This window comes from Sebastes fasciatus, chromosome 23, assembly GCF_043250625.1.
Source record: "Sebastes fasciatus isolate fSebFas1 chromosome 23, fSebFas1.pri, whole genome shotgun sequence".
NCBI lineage: Eukaryota > Metazoa > Chordata > Actinopteri > Perciformes > Sebastidae > Sebastes > Sebastes fasciatus.
In genome coordinates this window covers 18,363,215-18,380,461 of record NC_133817.1, presented here as the reverse complement: position 1 = coordinate 18,380,461, position 17,247 = coordinate 18,363,215, and the positions used below count along the sequence as shown (strand labels likewise).

Below are 17,247 nucleotides of genomic sequence, written 5' to 3'. Positions count from 1 at the left end.
ATTAGAAAGAATGCAAGTTTAAAAGGCAGTCCACCTTGGCTTCACTTTTCAGAATCAGTTTTGTTGAATCCCTTTCCATAATATTGAGCACCTGCTAGTACTTTGTCTTGATTCAATATATAATTTTTCCTACACAATACGTGCAGATGGCACAATTAACTCAGAATAGATCTACATTAAAATGAGTAAAGCCAAATCAATTTAAAGAAGATATGTCGCGATGGATAAATAGTGCTTCATAAAGAAAATAGCCTATATCATATTATATCTTTAATGTTTTCCTATATTGGTTTCTTCTTAAGTGTTTTTTCATCACAGTGTCCTTTCCTGACGCAATACTTTCCTGTGTTGTGTCAGTAAAAGTTTGGACTGCATTAAGACGGCCTCTCCATCTCTCGCATGAACAAAATATGGAAATTCAAAAGCGAGTTCAAACACCTGCAGCATGTCACTGAAATAAATGCAAAACAGCCTTTTTTTTAATAAAACCCCAAATGGCTCCGCTCGCCTCACGAGCCGTCAGCGTGGACATCATTAATTGAAACTGCTGGCTGCTCTCTTATTTATTTTGTGCTGCTTAATGATTCTCTCACATTTAGCACTGTGTGTAAAAGGCTCTTGTTTATTAATGAAGGGAAATGCTTTATTTTGGTAGCACAAAACGTCAAAAATGTCTTGTTTTGGGATGCCCTTGAACATTAGATGAGGTGAGGGGTTTATACTGATATATACATCCTTAGAAAACCTGCTCAGGACATCCATAACAACTTTATTTTCCCACATGACAATTCATATTCCACTTGTCTCCTCCATTGGAAGATCAAAGGCCAGAAAACTGGAATAATAAATTGTTATTTTACAGAAAGTGACTTGCCTAAAGGTACTTTAACATGTGTTTGTACCCAGTCTTTTCGTCCTCACCACTCCATTCTGTGGCCCCATGCTGTCGGTGAAGTTACACAATGATAACTTAATGTAAAATCTATTAGATATTTAATTGCTGCGATGTCACCATTGATGGAACGGATTATAAATGAATAAACAATACACATGCCTGTAATGAGGATGTGGTTATGTGGTAATTTTTAGCGTTTTTTAGATTGTCTTAATTGAAATTGTACTCCCCCACAAACATTATTCATACATTGGCCAATTTCATGAAGCATCTTATAGATATTATTAAGCAATACAGGCTATTAAAATGCAGAGTGAACGATTCTTTGTGTAATTTACAGTCTGGATGTTAGCCCTATGCTTGGAGTCTTGTTATAAAATCATAGTAAGATCCTTAACTTGACACTGCTTATTTGTTTTTTGGGACATGGCAACTGCTATTGTGTATTATGTGATTCATAACCACGGGTTATGAAATTGGATTTTCTTTCTGGGGCGTTGGATGTCTCATGCGCGCGTCATATTTCTAGAGAAGCAGCACAGTTTCCGATAATTGATTTCATCTACCGAAGTGGCTCTCGGCCCTGCTGATGGAGGAAACTCGCCCAGAAAGGAAAATATTACAGCACAAAACTTCTTCTCCCTCTAACAAAGTGATTCAATCTCGCTGTAGGATCGTCTCCAGTTCAAATAGTCAATATGAGGACATGAAGGTAGAGATACACACACACACACACACAGAGAGGGGGATGATGGTTCTCTCCATCACACTGTGGAATCCATGGTCATTATTTTTCTCCCTGAGGGTGCAGAGGATTAAAGCCCACAGGTTGTTTTTGTTATACCTGCTGCACCACACACTCGTATTACTGGAGGGTTTATTGCTGCTCTGCGGTACAAATCACATGCTCTGGGGGGGTAGATGGACAGGTATGTGCGTCCATGTGCCTGCATAAATATCTTCCAGTGATTGTCTCTATCGCACTTCAAAAGATGGTCTGCCACATGTGAGCCTTATGCAGCCGGCCCATAAAAAGAAAAAGCCTCCTGTACTGCTGAAGATAAGTCTTGGCACCAGAATTAGAGAGGCTGCCTGAAACCGCTTCAGGCTGCTTCTCTTAGATAAATGTCCAGGGTGTCTGTCGCATCATCTGCGTCGCTGAAAACACAACATATTTGATGTGTTATTTAGCCCTCAAATTCACTTTGGAGTCATTTAGTTTCAGCGCGATGAGATAATTGTGCGTGTTCCCGTAATTGTCGTTTTTAGAACTTAATATTAGATTACACGACGAGTTGAAGGGATCAATCCGGACCAGATGATCCCCTCACCATTTCAAGATGTTAACAGTGAGAGATTTAACCATTCTTGAAATGCTTTAAAACACAGATCATATAATACGTGTCAGGTGTTATGCTTGTAGGTCTTTGACCTTGGGTGACTGCTAATGCAAAGTGACTGGAAAACATCTGAGTAAATCATATTAACGAGAGGCCTAATCTACATCATTCACAACGCTCATATCTCCGTCCTTTCAGCCCTTGGAACGTGGTCGCGAGCGCATTTGACAATAGCCGGATAAACAGTATAATTAAATGAATCTAAAAATATAATCGGCTATCCCTAATGTTTGAAGTCTGGGCGAGTTATCAGTGTGTGTTTGTGTGTGTATAATCGGAGCGTTTGTGTGCGTTCATTGCCGTTAGATTACCTGCTACACAGTCTGACCTGAGATATCCACAGTTCTGCAGCTCTTTGATACAAACAAGGCTATCCCTCATTTCTCCCCACTCTACCAACCTGGCTCCGAAGATAAGAGGGAACAACACCGTCTCTATCACTGTTTACACACGCCACGGAGAGAAATTTAACAACAACTCTTAGTGATAATTTTCCCTTTTTTGCAATGCCGTTGACCCTGATATCTTTCTCTTTGCTTTGTTTTTGTTTCCCTTTTTACCAAGGTTTCACAGCTGTGTATCTCTTTTAGAATCATCTAATGGTATACCTGTAATCTGACGTTATATATGGGCCATTCCCAATGATTTTTCTTCTCCTTTTTGAGATTGGGAGATAGTTGTGGGGTTTGTTTTTTATACTGATTGTGATAAAGTGTCCTGATACTGTGATATCTGCTGTGATGATTACGGTTTGTTCAGCCCAACTTGGGTCAAATCCTCTCTAAAGACATCAGGGAGTTGGGCTTTGCTGTGGTCGATCACACTTTGAGTCCTGGCACATATAAAAGAGCTTTTTCTTAAAACAGTAACTAAGTTTGAGTGTATTACAGCAGAAATAAAGCAATATTTGTCAAAGAAAAGTTCTGACTATTATGAAATTTGAAACTCTTTTGGACTCTCTAGTGATTTAGTTTTCAACTCCTGGAATTTAATTTTGTCACTGAACAATATTACAAAAGTGCTTACTGCGGTCAGAATTGTATCTGTTTCAAAGCAATATCGTCCTATTGAATATTCTGTCCGGCAGCAAGAGATCTCCGCTGCTATTCTATTAATGTCTTAGCTTTTATACTGGCAGCTCTGGGGTCAGATCAAAGACTTTGAAATGGTGCAACCTGAGCTGGCAGACCCGTCCAGGAGGATCTGTTGCCAACTTAGCTGAATGAAGCCAAACAGTTTAGGACTGCTGTAATGTCTGGCTGTAGCTGGACTGCTCAGATGTGGATGATTGACACGGGAAGGTTTTAAAACCCAGCCACCAATCATATGCTGATAGGCGTTTGGAAATATGGGTTACACATTTCCAGCTGCTGTCAACCATCAATAATCATGTAGGGGGTTGGTTAAAAATTGATTCATGTACGAATACAGATTCTTATCTTGTAAGAATCTGATCATTTCACAACTTCTACACGAAAAACTACATATTTTATTGATGGACAGTAGTCCTACACACCAAGTCAAAGTCGTGTCAGGCATTATTGAGTGATTTGTTGAAAAATCACACAAAATACCAGCTTTACAGTGTTTTTTTTGTACAATTTATTTTTGAAATCGGCAAGTTTCTGAGAAATGTAAAGGGATCTAGCATACCAATGTTATTTTGTAACAGGCAGCATTGTTATTTCTTGTGTGACTTGAACTTGTTATTCTAGAAGTCATTGAGTATTAAGAAATACTAAACGTTTTATTAAAAAGTGTTAAATTTTGCAAGTTTAGCATCAATAAATTAGTAGATATAACCTTTTTCAAATATAAAAAAACTCCATAATGCTTTCAGGTCATAATTTACCGCACTGTCTTATTAGCGCACAGCGGACTGGAGTAGATGCTGAAATTAGCACCCCTATGTACTGACTATAGAATCGATTTTGAATCGTGACCCCCGAGAATCAACTATCGAATCGTGAGATATTGAAAGATTCAATCAATTGTGTACTACCTGCAAATTCTTCTTAACAAACTTGTTTTTCATGTCCATGTGATTTGTAATATTTCTGTTTTCGTGCTCCTCAGTTGCTGTCGTTTGGCAAAATCAACCGGACCAAAGTATCCAAACTGAAATCCAGCTACAGGCTACTCCATGACACTCTGAAGCGGTACGTTTTCTTGTGGAAACACAAGTTCATTTGTCACCTTCATATTTTGGAGGTGCGTTACGACTGCAAAAGATGCTGAAAATACAGCACAGTGGAGAAGTTGTGACAGCCAAAATCCGTCCAACTGAAGCGTCCTTGAAGAAGAATCCTTATCAGATCTGGTTGTCCTGCTCTCACATACTGTTGGAAAAAAGTGCGGAAGTAGCATCTGTGACAAGCCACTGACTTCTGAAGGGACACTTTGATTGGGGTCACTTCTCACTCAGTTAGTGGAGCCAGAAATGGGAGCAAAGAGGTGAAAGCAAGGATGTAACTGAGGCAGTATTAACCACCACAACTGACTGTCATAGGCTGAGAGTCAATCAAAAACACACTTCTTTTTAAGCTTTATCAAATCCTTAATGGAACACCGATTCTCAAAATCGCCACCAAGGCACATAATAGATGAAGTGAAATTAACTTTTGAGACCCCAATTTCTTGTCTACTCAACACATCATTGCGTGATTTCGTGTGAAAAGAAGAAAGCAATCTGAATGTGCACATTAAAGCTAATTGGCTTAAGGAAATCAGCAGCTACTGTATGTTTACATTCGTATTTTACCACAGCTTCTGTGAAAAAACGGATTCAGACGAGAGTTAAGGCTGGTTAGATTATTTGTTGTTAAATGCCATTTAACTAAAGGTATATGGATTTATTTTATAGTCATTGGTTAGTTTCCCCTGAACAGTCACGAGATCCAGTCATTAACGCTTTAATATAACATGAAAACCTGTGATAACAAGTAAAAGCAGAGGGTATTGCCACATTCTCATGTAGAAATAATGACATAAAATTATAACTCTACTGTTTTAACTGTGTTTTTGACTGTTAGAATATGTGTAAATGTACCAAGCAGGAAGGATATAAAATCTGTATGCTGCATACCATATACTTCAAATCATCATTTCATCCGATAGTGCCCAGGATTCTGAGATGCACCTTTTGGGAGAGGCAAAGAGGTGTCGTGCTGAGCTGGAGAGGCTGCAGGCTGAGGTGGAGAGAACAGAGGAGCGAACAGAGGAGCAGGGCGCCTCTGTGGAGCCTGAAAGTGAGGTCAATGAACTGAGGCAACAGCTCCTCCAGGCATACAATGAACTGGAAGCCGCTGAGGACAGAGAGTACAAGACACAGTACCAACTGAAATGGTGAGCGGTGTGTATTTGTATGTATGTATGTATGTATGTATGTGTGTATATATATATATATATGTATGTGTGTATGTATATATGTATGTATATATGTATATATATATATATATATGTATATATGTATATATATATATATATGTATATATGTATATATATATATATATGTATGTATATATATATATATATATGTATATGTATATATATATATATATATGTATATGTATATATATATATATATATATGTATATATATATATATATATGTATATGTATATATATATATATATATATATATATATGTATATGTATATATATATATATATATATGTATATATATATATATATGTATATATATATATATGTATATATATATATATGTATATATATATATATATATGTATATGTATATATATATATATATATGTGTATATATATATATATATATATATATGTATGTATATATATATATATATATATATATATATATATATGTATATATATATATATATATATATATATATGTATATGTATGTATGTATATATGTATGTATATATGTATGTATATATGTATGTATATATATATATATATATATATATATATGTATGTATGTATATATGTATGTATATATATATATATATATATGTATGTATGTATATATGTATGTATATATATATATATATATATGTATGTATGTATATATGTATGTATATATATATATATATATATATGTATGTATGTATATATGTATGTATATATATATATATATATATGTATGTATGTATATATGTGTATATATATATATATATATATATATGTATGTATATATATATATATATATATATATATATATATATGTATGTATATATATATATATATATGTATGTATGTATATATGTGTATATATATATATATATATATATATATGTGTATATATATATATATATATGTATGTATGTATATATGTATATATATATATATATATATATATATATATATATATATATATATATATATATATATATATATATATATATATGTATGTATATATATATATATATATATATATATATATATATATATATACGTTATTATTGCAATCACTCATGCTGCAAGTTTCATTTTCAGTCACATATTGAATCAAATGTCAAATGAGTCAAATGAAAAATGACATTTGATTCAAGAAAATACATCTACTACAAACTTTTCTCATATTTGGCTGGAGTTTGGTCTCACGCGCACACACACACGGATGATTCACACAACTGACAGGAACCCATGAGACAGAGGAGAGAGTAAGGACAAAACACAGAAGTGAAACTGGAGTGGTGAAGTGAGAAGTGTGTACAGTAAGAGACCATATGCACGCAATCACACACACACAGGAAGTAACTAGGGACCAAACACTGAGGTGACCGCCCGAGGCAGCATCTTCGCAAGTTTTCATTGACTTTAGAGGGAGGTGAAGGTGAAGACACATAAATAGTATAGGTGCTGTTACCGGGGATAGCTTTTTGCCATTACCTTAAATGCTGTTTCTGTTTCAGTAGCCACATTTTTCAAAGATTTATCTCATGGGGAAAACTTGATGTACACAGTTCATGACAAAAATACCAGTTTTAAGTGGATTTTTATGTTTGCTCTGGATGTAACGTGTTTACTTGTCTGAGCTCTCTGCTCTGGTTTAGCTTTTTGACGTCAGTCCTGGAGTCTGTTTCTGTTCCCCCTCTTCTAATCCTTTCCTTTAGCTCCCACGAGTCTCTTTTCACATCGCAACCAATTTTCCTCTTTTCTGCTGCAGGTTTCTCTTTTTTCCTTCCCCCTAACTCACTCAACACCACTGTCAGTACGTCCGAAAGGTCACACACACACCCACAGAACTGGAAAATAACACACTCACTCGAGTGTCTCCCACTTTTCTGTACACAAACTCCTCTTTTCAAGGGCCAAAGGGAGGTTACTGGAACATTGCTAAGCAACGTGATAACATGCACCAGTGGTTCCCAAACATTTTGGCTTCTGGCCCTTGAAAACAAAAACAATGTCTACTTGTGAGCGGCCCCTTGTTACATGTTGAATATGTCATAGAGCAATGTTTCCTGCTGGGATTGAATAGTTTTTTTTAAAGGCATGAGAAAGTAAAATCAACCAGTAAGTCACAAGCAAAAACTAGAAAAGGAAAAATTTTCTGAAGAAAATCGAAGTGTGCTTATGGTAAAAAAATTGCAGTTACAAAGACTGTAAACAGGTAAAAATGTTATGTAATTTAAAGAGACTAGTGCAATGCCTGTTTGGGGCGTGGCCGTTCAGAAAAGGCTGATTAGCTCCCGGTAGTGCTCCTTGCAGCTTTGTCGGGGGGCGTGCCCGTTCGGGGCGCGTGGCCATCGGGAACGCGTGCCCGTTTGGAGCGGGCCGATTGCGTGGTTCTGGAAGTGCTGCTTGCAGCATTGTCGAGAACCGCTCATCGCTCGTTGACTCCAGGGAAGTGAAGAACAGTTTGGTTTTTAATGTTAATATATCCAGCATCCAGCAGTAAAAGTGAACAATGAGGACATGCTCGACTCAGTCCACAGAGCCCTGAAGTCGCGCTTCATTCGCTTTTTTTTATTAAGAGTTTATTAATATTGAACGTGTCACATATCCAAATTGCACCAAATTTGACACTGCACTTTCTTGGGTCCCCAGCTATACACCTGCCAAGTGTGAAGTAGATCGGACGAGCGGTTCTTGGGATATATGAAGGACACACATATGTACATACAGACAGAGATTCCTTGCTTTGTTATTATTTTTGATGAAAGTAGTTGAAATGTTAGTTGAATTGTAAATGATGAAAGCAACTGAAATTTCAGGTGAAGTGCCCCTAGGCAAGTTTCTATGCCCTGTAGGCAATCAAATTGTCCATTTATCTGTTTGAAATGAAAGTAGCTGAACTGTAAACTATGAAAGCAGTCGAAATGTCAAAAAGTTGAAGCACCCGAGATAGTTAAAGTGTCAGTCGGTGTGTAAGCGGTGACAGCAGGTGAAATATCACTTGGGGTATACGTGAGCTGTCACTTGAAGGGTAAAATTTAGTTGTCACTGTTGATGCGTAGAGGCTGAAAGCAGTTGAAGGGTAAGCGATAAAATCACTTCAGTGATCAGTTCCAGTGTTGCAATGTTGAATTCTGCATTGAAGTTTAAGCACCAGAGACACAGCAATTCAACTGTGAGCACTGAAACTAGTTGAAGTAAGTAATCAGCTCACAGCTGTGTCCTAGAAAAATCAGAGGAAGAAATAAAAAATAAGTGAATTAAACTCTAATTTTCCTAATGCTTCTTAAGCAGATCTATTTTCTCATCTTCCCTGCATTGCATTTGACCCCAGATCGCTTCAGCAATATTAAACCACTCACCGCACATAAACTCACCACTGCACTGCAAAGATATGATCTGTAGGATACAGTGATTTTTAGTGCAGAGCACACACACTGAGGAAGGGAGTTGAAGGCCCAGCGGTAATTGAAATATTAAATGAAAACCACTTACAGAGCATTCTCAGAGGATGCAGTAATAGACAGGATTAGACACTGGGTGTGCATATTGCTTGTGACAGTGTTTGGTGGTGAGCTCTCTCATCATCTCCGTTTCTTCTTCTTCTCTTTCATCCCCTCCAGCCCCAATCTCTTTCCCTCTATCTGACTTTCCCCTCTGTTCTTCTTCCCTTTTCCTCCTCTCCTCTCCTGTCCAAAATGGCCAGCGGTCTGCATATGACAAGCAGATGCTCACCATGCAAATATGCCTTTTTTTTTTTTTTTAAATCTTTGCGTCCTTTATCTTCAGCCAAACAGATATGTAGGAATTCAGCACTTTTTTTTTCCAGTCACATATTTTAGCATTCACGCAGCTTTCTCTGTGTATCAGTTAATATCCAATATATCAACTTGTCAGGAAGATTAATATCATTTACTTTGTGAAACGTGTAGCAGCGCACTATGTGCTATTGTAAGTTTTTTTTTCACAATGACAGAGCTGACTCGAAATTATTTCATACAAACTTTAATCAAATGGCGTGCGCCGCAGGGCGATGAAAAATTCATAGAAATTATGTTTTCATATGCACATTTCTACCGTGCTGGGTACTTAATTTATGATTCTTTGTGTTTGTGCATGAGAAAGCTTGTGTATACAGTATATACTGCTTCTTTTATACAGTATGTGTGTCCAAGGTGTGATCTTTTTATAGTAGAAAGGTTTCATAGCAACAAATTTAAAATGTTTGACACCCACTGCATCCTCTTTTTTCATGCTTTCTCTTTCAATTAAGACGAATTTAGCATGAGGTTTGGTCAACTGGAAACTGCACACCATTCTAATTTAAAAAATGTAAATTCCCGTTCCACTTTCATTCCTCTTTCTGTTTAACAAGGAACTGAAACATGTTATTTGTTTCTCTTACCAACACTTTTTGTTTTCTTTTTCCAATTTTCTCTTCCTCTCCTCTTCACCTCACCTCACCTCTCCTCACCTCGCCTCACCTCGCCCTTATGCAGTCTCTTGGAGGAGAAGCAGTATCTGGAGAAAGAGAATGAGATTGAGCCCGAACCTGCTGTAAGTTCATCATTGCACCATCCAGGTGTAGTTTCAGAGACGTGGATTACTACACTGCAACAGCGGTCTTCAGAGAGGATACATTATGAGTTTTACTTAAAGCCTCCATCCAGGCTTAATCCCTCTATATGATGACTTGCCATTGGCTCTTTTTGAAGCTAAACGCTTTTATATTACAATGTCCCATTCAGATAAAATGATGGCATACGAATTGAAAAAGCTTTAATCCTTGTCACAGCTGGAGAGGGGTTTTTAACTTTTGTTTTAAGAGGGCAAATTTAAGTTAATAATGGCTGGTTATCACGTAGCAAAATGCATAACAGAGCAGTCAAATATATTATTTAAAGGGGCTATATGTAAGAATCAGAAATTGCTTGTTAACAGTGACACCTGTGGCCGTTAAGTCAACGACAGTCAGCGTCCTGTTGCTTGCGCATGTGCTCGCACTACGTAGACGCGAACGAGCATCGGTCAAAACAGTGAGGCACATTCCTGATTTGCAAGACGGGCTTCACCAGGTATACACGAGCAAGCATGACGTCACATCCGTTAGATTTTCCCGGAAAAAACAGGCCCACATTCTTCACATTAAAGGCAGTCTACAGGCCGATTGAGGAAACCCAGAAAGTGGTGGTAGGTCTCATTTTTTAGGTTAGGTTACAACCTGCTCCCACATTGGCAATAAAAAAAACGATTAAAAAACGTGTAAAAACTTACATACAGTCCCTTTTAAAAGCTCTCGCTCCCACTCCAACTCAAAAATGCAATGTAATAACGCTCACACTGTATTATAATATACATGATTAAATGATGATGATGAAGGAAGACATTTACAGTAAGAAATAAGACCATTCGTATATCGTACTAGAATCCCAGTATCTTCTCCAAGCATACTCTGTAGGGTGCTGTAGGGCATATTAATACTGCATTACGTGTATTATTTAGTTTATCATAAGTCTGCCACAATGCAGCTACAGTAGCTGTTGCATCACCAGCACTACAACTCTGCAATAGTGTTGAAGAAAATCAAGAATACTAACATAAGTCCCTCAGGGTAGTCTCGAGGAGCGTCGCATTCACAATTCTCCAATAATCAAACTTCATAAAAATTCCGCTGCCTAATGGCAAAACGGGGCTAGATTTTGAGCTTGCTGAATAAATTCCGCAGCTTTAATTAACTTTTGGGGTTTTTGAATACTTTTGAGGTTGTTATGCAACTACCGTTTAATTACTGTTCGCAAAAACAACACATTTAAAATGTACTACAATTGTGCTTTCATGCCTCTGGATAGTATCTTCTCCACATAAAAACTACAGTGCCCTTGAGTGAAGGTGGCTCGTGGGTTGACCTTCAACAGACCAAACAAACAGGAAAAGATTTATCCAGTTTACCCTGGAGATGCCCGTGTGTCCTTGTGTTAGGGTTGCATTAAAAGCGAACTTTGACAAAGTGAATTTACATTAAAAAAAATACTCCTAGAAGCAGCGACGCATGCTGGTTTGATTCTCTACAGGGAGCCAGTGTTGTAGTAAACAGTTGCAGCATTTGGACTGCTGCTCGCGACATGAATTATCGAGTGTCAGTATTGAGTGGGCATTGCACCACCGCTGTGGACACACGCACAGCACCGGGACTCATTCTTAAAAAGCACAACATCAGAAGTGTGGTCAAATAATATTCATACCAGCGACGCCTTTATCTGTTTATTTGAATAGCAGAAGCTGCTGCCTCTACTAGAACAGCTCAGGCTATTTATTCTGTCACAGTGTATGTGTAAAGGGGCCTTTTTATGAGTCCCTTTTCCCATTGCTATTGAAACAATACGCTGTTGTTGGACCTACATTAACTCTATGAAACAATTTGCCTTCTTCTCTCTCTCTCTCTGTCACACGCTTGTCAAATGTGATTAATAAGCTATGCGTTTCATTACAGAGTCCTCGCATACATTTCTAATTGTTTTGCTGTATGTACAGTAGATGGATACTGGAGGAAAAACCACACACTAGCTTTAAAGCGCATTACATTTATCAAGTTGAATTGATAACAGCTGGTTTAGTCGCAGTTGTTTACGTTCATACTCGTGCTTGCAAAACTGATTCAGTGGAATCCAACATTATTCAACGATGTTAAGCGTCAAACCTATCTTTGTTGTGCAGGAATTACATTGTAGACATCTAACTAGAACTAGTCAAAGCACTGAAAATTACTTTTACCGCTCAAACAATTGAAGAACTTTTCATCAATACACTAAAAGACAGTTCATGAGTCTTAAAAAAAAACCAGGAAAATCCATGTGCAAAGCAGAAGGCTGTTGGAGCTGATGCTGAGTTTGGATCAGACGCTAAGAAATGAGGGGGAAAAAAACAGTGGTATTTTGCCTGTAGCCTGAGCTCAATTAAATTGACATCATAGAGCTGATATTCTTGATATGTGATCTAATGTTCATACTGCTGGTGGGTCCTCCAGAAGCTGGAGAGCAGAACAAAGGCCCTGCAGGACAAATATGAGGAGCTGAAGAAAGATGTTTTCCAGAGACAACTGGAAGTCAGGTACTTTATCCTACAGTAGCTGTCGTTCAGAGAGCACACATGCTGTTCGCTCACGTTGCCCTGCAGATTGATACAGGTGAACACATTCACTCTGTAGAGCTCTTCATGACGTTGTCTTTTTTGTTCCATTTTTATAAGAAGCAGTGCAGCCCAACCTTTTAAGTGTTGTTAATTCAAATCCTTCAGATAATGAGCGTTCTTTTTGTGCCCTCACTCCACGCACAGAAGTCTGACAGAAGACGTGGAAACCTGTGAAACGCAGATATTGAAAGAACAAAAAGAGCTGGAAGACAAGATGGAGATCATAGAGCTCAAAAAGGTCTGTGTGAGAGAGCGCGTGTGTAAGTGGATATAGCATACAGAAAAAAACATCAATAACATAACTTTATAATTTGCTTTTCTTATATTTGTGTGTCTAACAAGGCTGAGAAAAAAGCCCTCATCAGCAACCCCGACCAGATTTTTAAGGAGATTCAAAGGAAACGCACTAAGTGGGAGTAAGTACATGCAGCCGCTTTAATATTCTTTATGTGTTTCAAACACCAGGACTAAAAAAATGAGCCAGCGAGTGTGCTTCAGTGAGACGACATTGAGAAGAAAAGACAGCAGAAACATCTTTTGAAAATTAAGTCACTCCCTGTCAGTTGGCTCAAATCCTTCTGTAATCTGTCTCCTTCCCTTCATCTTAATATCCTGTACACGAATGAGCTGGATTTAACTGGATGAGTTATCGTACTGTAGTTTTCCCAAATGGAAAGGGCAATTGTTTTTGCGCTGTGTAAACTTTTGATTGGACCTGATACGGAACAGAAAAACAAACGCAGAATCTGAAGCAAAATATCAGTTTCTTCATTCATTTCCCTGCCAGAGGCATCAGTTTCTGGGTGTATACTTGTTCGGCTTCCTCTCTGTAACAGATCTCTCCAGCCACACTCTCTTTGACGCAGTGTTGGCTTTGCAACCCTGCGAAAAAGGCATGTCTTAGTCGACATGAAGAACTGAAAAATGGGGTACTATTTGTAGCAACAGTCAAATTTCTTCTCGAAGATTTAAAGGTGTGAATCCCCTCTAATTCAATTTAGAAAGAAAACATGACAAACATATGCATCAGACTGCTTGTATTCAAGTGCAGATGCAGTCAAAAGCCCCTTCCTCTCCAGAGAATAGTTCCACCGGCACTGCAGTCTCTTTTATGTTTATTTCAAATTAATATTTGGCTCGCAAGTGATGCAGTGGAACCGTCCGTATGAGCCATGTGAGCTGTGACTTGTAATTTGAAATTCACAAAGCGGAGGGGTACTTGGGGATGCATGTAAAAGATGGAGGAAACACACACACGCTGTTATTTCATAAGATATGCACTCTTACAGTGCAAGTGAAAAGTCATAAATGGATACTCCTCTCTTGGTGTTATTACTTACACTTGTTCTTTATGTTTCAATTTTTCTTTCACCTCCCTAAACGCATCAGATCTGCAATGGAGAAAACAGAAGCCATGAATGCAGAGATTTCAGAAATGGAACAGGAAGTGAAGCAGGCGGCCGAGCGTAACAGCGCCCTGACGTCGAAGAAGAAGAAGTTGAACGAGGAGCTGAAGGGTCCCAGGGCCCAAATAGACAAGGGTCGTGGGGAGAACAGAATGCTGCTGAAAGAGCAGGAGGTCAACAGGGAGGATGAGGCTGAACTCATGGGGAACAAGTACAATATACAGTCAAAAATGGGCACTACGGCTGGAGTTTTAGAGTCAGAGGAGAGGCTTTTGCTGGGCGTTTTTTTCATGCATATCATTGTGTTTTTCATCACCAGAGGTATCCTGGAAATAAAGCTGCGGAACATCATGTCCGACAGGAAGCACCTGTATGAGGGCCACTCTCTGCGGCTCAGGGAGAATAATAGGTACAGAGTGATGTCAAACCGAGCACCATATCGCACATGTAAATGAGTCCCCCACATATACATCTATACACCTCAATAATTACACGCTGTATGTAAGGGCTTTTACGCTCTTCAGTATGTGCATGGAATTTTCTCATGAATAGTCCGTGTATGATTTTTTATTTTAGGCATAAATTTGATTAGTTCAGAGCATTCCCTCACTGCCGAACACCTGCATATTCGACAGGAATACATGCATATAATGAGCCTAATTTTGAGTTTCCCCATTTTGTGTAGGAGTCTTACAGCCTTGTGAAAATGATAAATATTTGAAAGGGTGCCTGTGTTTCTCCTCAGGCAGGCGCAAGCCCTCAAGAGGATGGAGCTTGCGTTGACCATGGCAACTGAACATCTAGAGCACACGCAGTCTGTCTACGATGATTTACAGGCACAGGTGACCTGTAGATTTTTTACTTTCAATGAGTAAAGAAGAAGCTTTTTAGCACCTAAAGGCTTCTGCTATTTTCCCCAGAGAGACGTTCTGTGCATGCAGGACCTCTATTCACAGCTTGTAAATATTCAGTTTTACCAGTAAACCTCACAATGTTAAAACACGTACTCCTCATGGTTTGCAGCATTATGTTTTTACTTATGTTGGCTATTGGTTTGGAAAAAAACGCTTAAACACAGGTGTGGGAAAGTTTTGCGTGTGAATGTCACGGTGCCAGTAATGAGCACATTAAAACGATAATCTGCATTACACCAGAAGCATTTTTTTTTTTACTCTTGAGCTTCCTGTAATTTTACTGATGTTCACAGTTTTTAAAGAGAAAGAAGTAGAGGAGAGGGCAGAGTCATGGGAAATGCATCAGCACATCTCACAAAGCACATAACAGTATGAAAGGAAATCACAACGGCACTGCAGGGAATTCACACATTGAGGAAATATTGAAAAAAAAAGCAGTGATTCATTAATTTCCACTTATCTGCCAATCAATAACGACTCTCACGTGAACAATAACTCATTATTAATTTGACTGTGAAGGCTGTTTAGATGACGGGTTCACCACAAAAATGTGGTAAGCTATTAAGACAAACATTCTATTGTCTCAGATAGGATGTGATTGATGGCTGTGATATTTACACAATGTTGTGTTCTCAACTTTACACCACACGAGGCTTAATCTGGATGTAAAGTAGTGATAGTATTTAGTGCTTCATGTCTGTAGCTGAAATAAAGTTGCGCCGGTTTCCTTTTTAAAACTCTAATAGCTGGGGTAGGCGGTTTGTTTCTGGCATCACTGGGCAAAAATTCCATAATAACCTTTCAGCATATTGTAATTCAAGTGGTACCCCTGGGTAGGCAGGTTTCTGGACAAAGCAAAAAAAAAAGGCAGAATTTGAGAATACAGCCCTCATCCTGCAGCCTAAAAGAGTTCACACAGAAGGCTGAACTATTAGAGAGATGGAGAGAAAATGATGCTCGCCCCGAGCTACTGCGGTGGCTACCGTGGCCGAGAGGCTAGCTCACAGCACTAGCCACAGCCGTGAGCAGAAGGCTAAACTATTGGCAACATTTTCTCTCCATCTCTGAAACACTTGGCCAATATTGTCAGACTCTCTTTTTGATGAGTCTATCTTCTTGTTTTGGGGTTGCTTTTGCCGTTGTTGCCAATGCTGGAACAGCAACTTTCTTGCAGGATATTCCAACATTGAACCTGTCTATTCCTCACTTTTATTTGTCCAGCTTTGTTGTCCTTGTCCCTAGCTGTTTTTCTCTATTTCTGTGTAAGTACATTTAGAAAGATGGATAAAAGCCGGAATCAAATTCCTTGTATGTGTGTACTTGGCAAATTAAATGGATTCTGATTCTGATCAGACTTTCACCAAAGGGACCAGCCTGTTCTCAGTCCAAGGAGCGTGAAATACCGACGCTTTGTCACAGCCGTCAGTGTTTGATGCTGACCCCCCAAGGCATCCTTTAGCGCCGGTATGAGACGCACCAGGCTTTCCATTAACTACAGTGTAAACCCATCCGCGCCAACAGTAAATGCTCAGAGAAAGTGACGTAGTTTGAAGAGCGAAAAGACACACAAAGGGTGGGCGGAAGGGGTGGTGGATGGGCCCAACAACACAGGGCTTTCATCCAGGAGACAGCTGTTTCACGTTACAATCAGCTGTTCGTTCGTGTCCCGTGTTCTCAACGTTCAGTTTCATTTTCACTTTACAAACCTAGTAGTTTTGAACCCAACCATGTTGTTTTTTTCCTAAACCTAACTAAGTGGTTTTGTTGCCTAATCCTAAAGTGACGCCAAGGGGTGTCAGTATGTGACGTGTTAGGATGAGAGCGTGTTGATGGGAAATGCATCTGTCTTTGTAGAACAGCCAATAGGAACGCTCTCTCTGAAATGACCTGTGATTGGCCAAAGTCTCCCGTCACGGGCTAGATGATTTTAAAGCCTGAAAACAGAGCCATGAGGAGGTGCAGAAGTCTAGTTTTCTCTCAGAACACTTGAATTACAATATGCTGAAAGGTTATTGTGATGGAATTTTCCATCAGTTCCTCTCTTATTGGTAGAAAGGTCAGAGTGT

General features: G+C 38.6%; 1 protein-coding gene across 6 annotated transcripts in view; it reads left to right on the top strand.

Annotated features, from left to right (window-relative positions):
• Positions 1-17,247, top strand: part of ccdc146 (coiled-coil domain containing 146) — a 97,345-nt gene that overhangs the window by 57,240 nt on the left and 22,858 nt on the right. For all 6 annotated transcript variants that reach the window (XM_074626217.1, XM_074626220.1, XM_074626218.1 and 3 more), the window contains 9 exons: positions 4,372-4,454; positions 5,413-5,640; positions 10,173-10,230; positions 12,698-12,780; positions 13,006-13,099; positions 13,204-13,277; positions 14,251-14,478; positions 14,587-14,676; positions 15,013-15,109. In XM_074626217.1, coding sequence (XP_074482318.1) covers positions 4,372-4,454; positions 5,413-5,640; positions 10,173-10,230; positions 12,698-12,780; positions 13,006-13,099; positions 13,204-13,277; positions 14,251-14,478; positions 14,587-14,676; positions 15,013-15,109 — 1,035 coding nt within the window. The remainder of the gene's footprint in view (positions 1-4,371; positions 4,455-5,412; positions 5,641-10,172; positions 10,231-12,697; positions 12,781-13,005; positions 13,100-13,203; positions 13,278-14,250; positions 14,479-14,586; positions 14,677-15,012; positions 15,110-17,247) is intronic.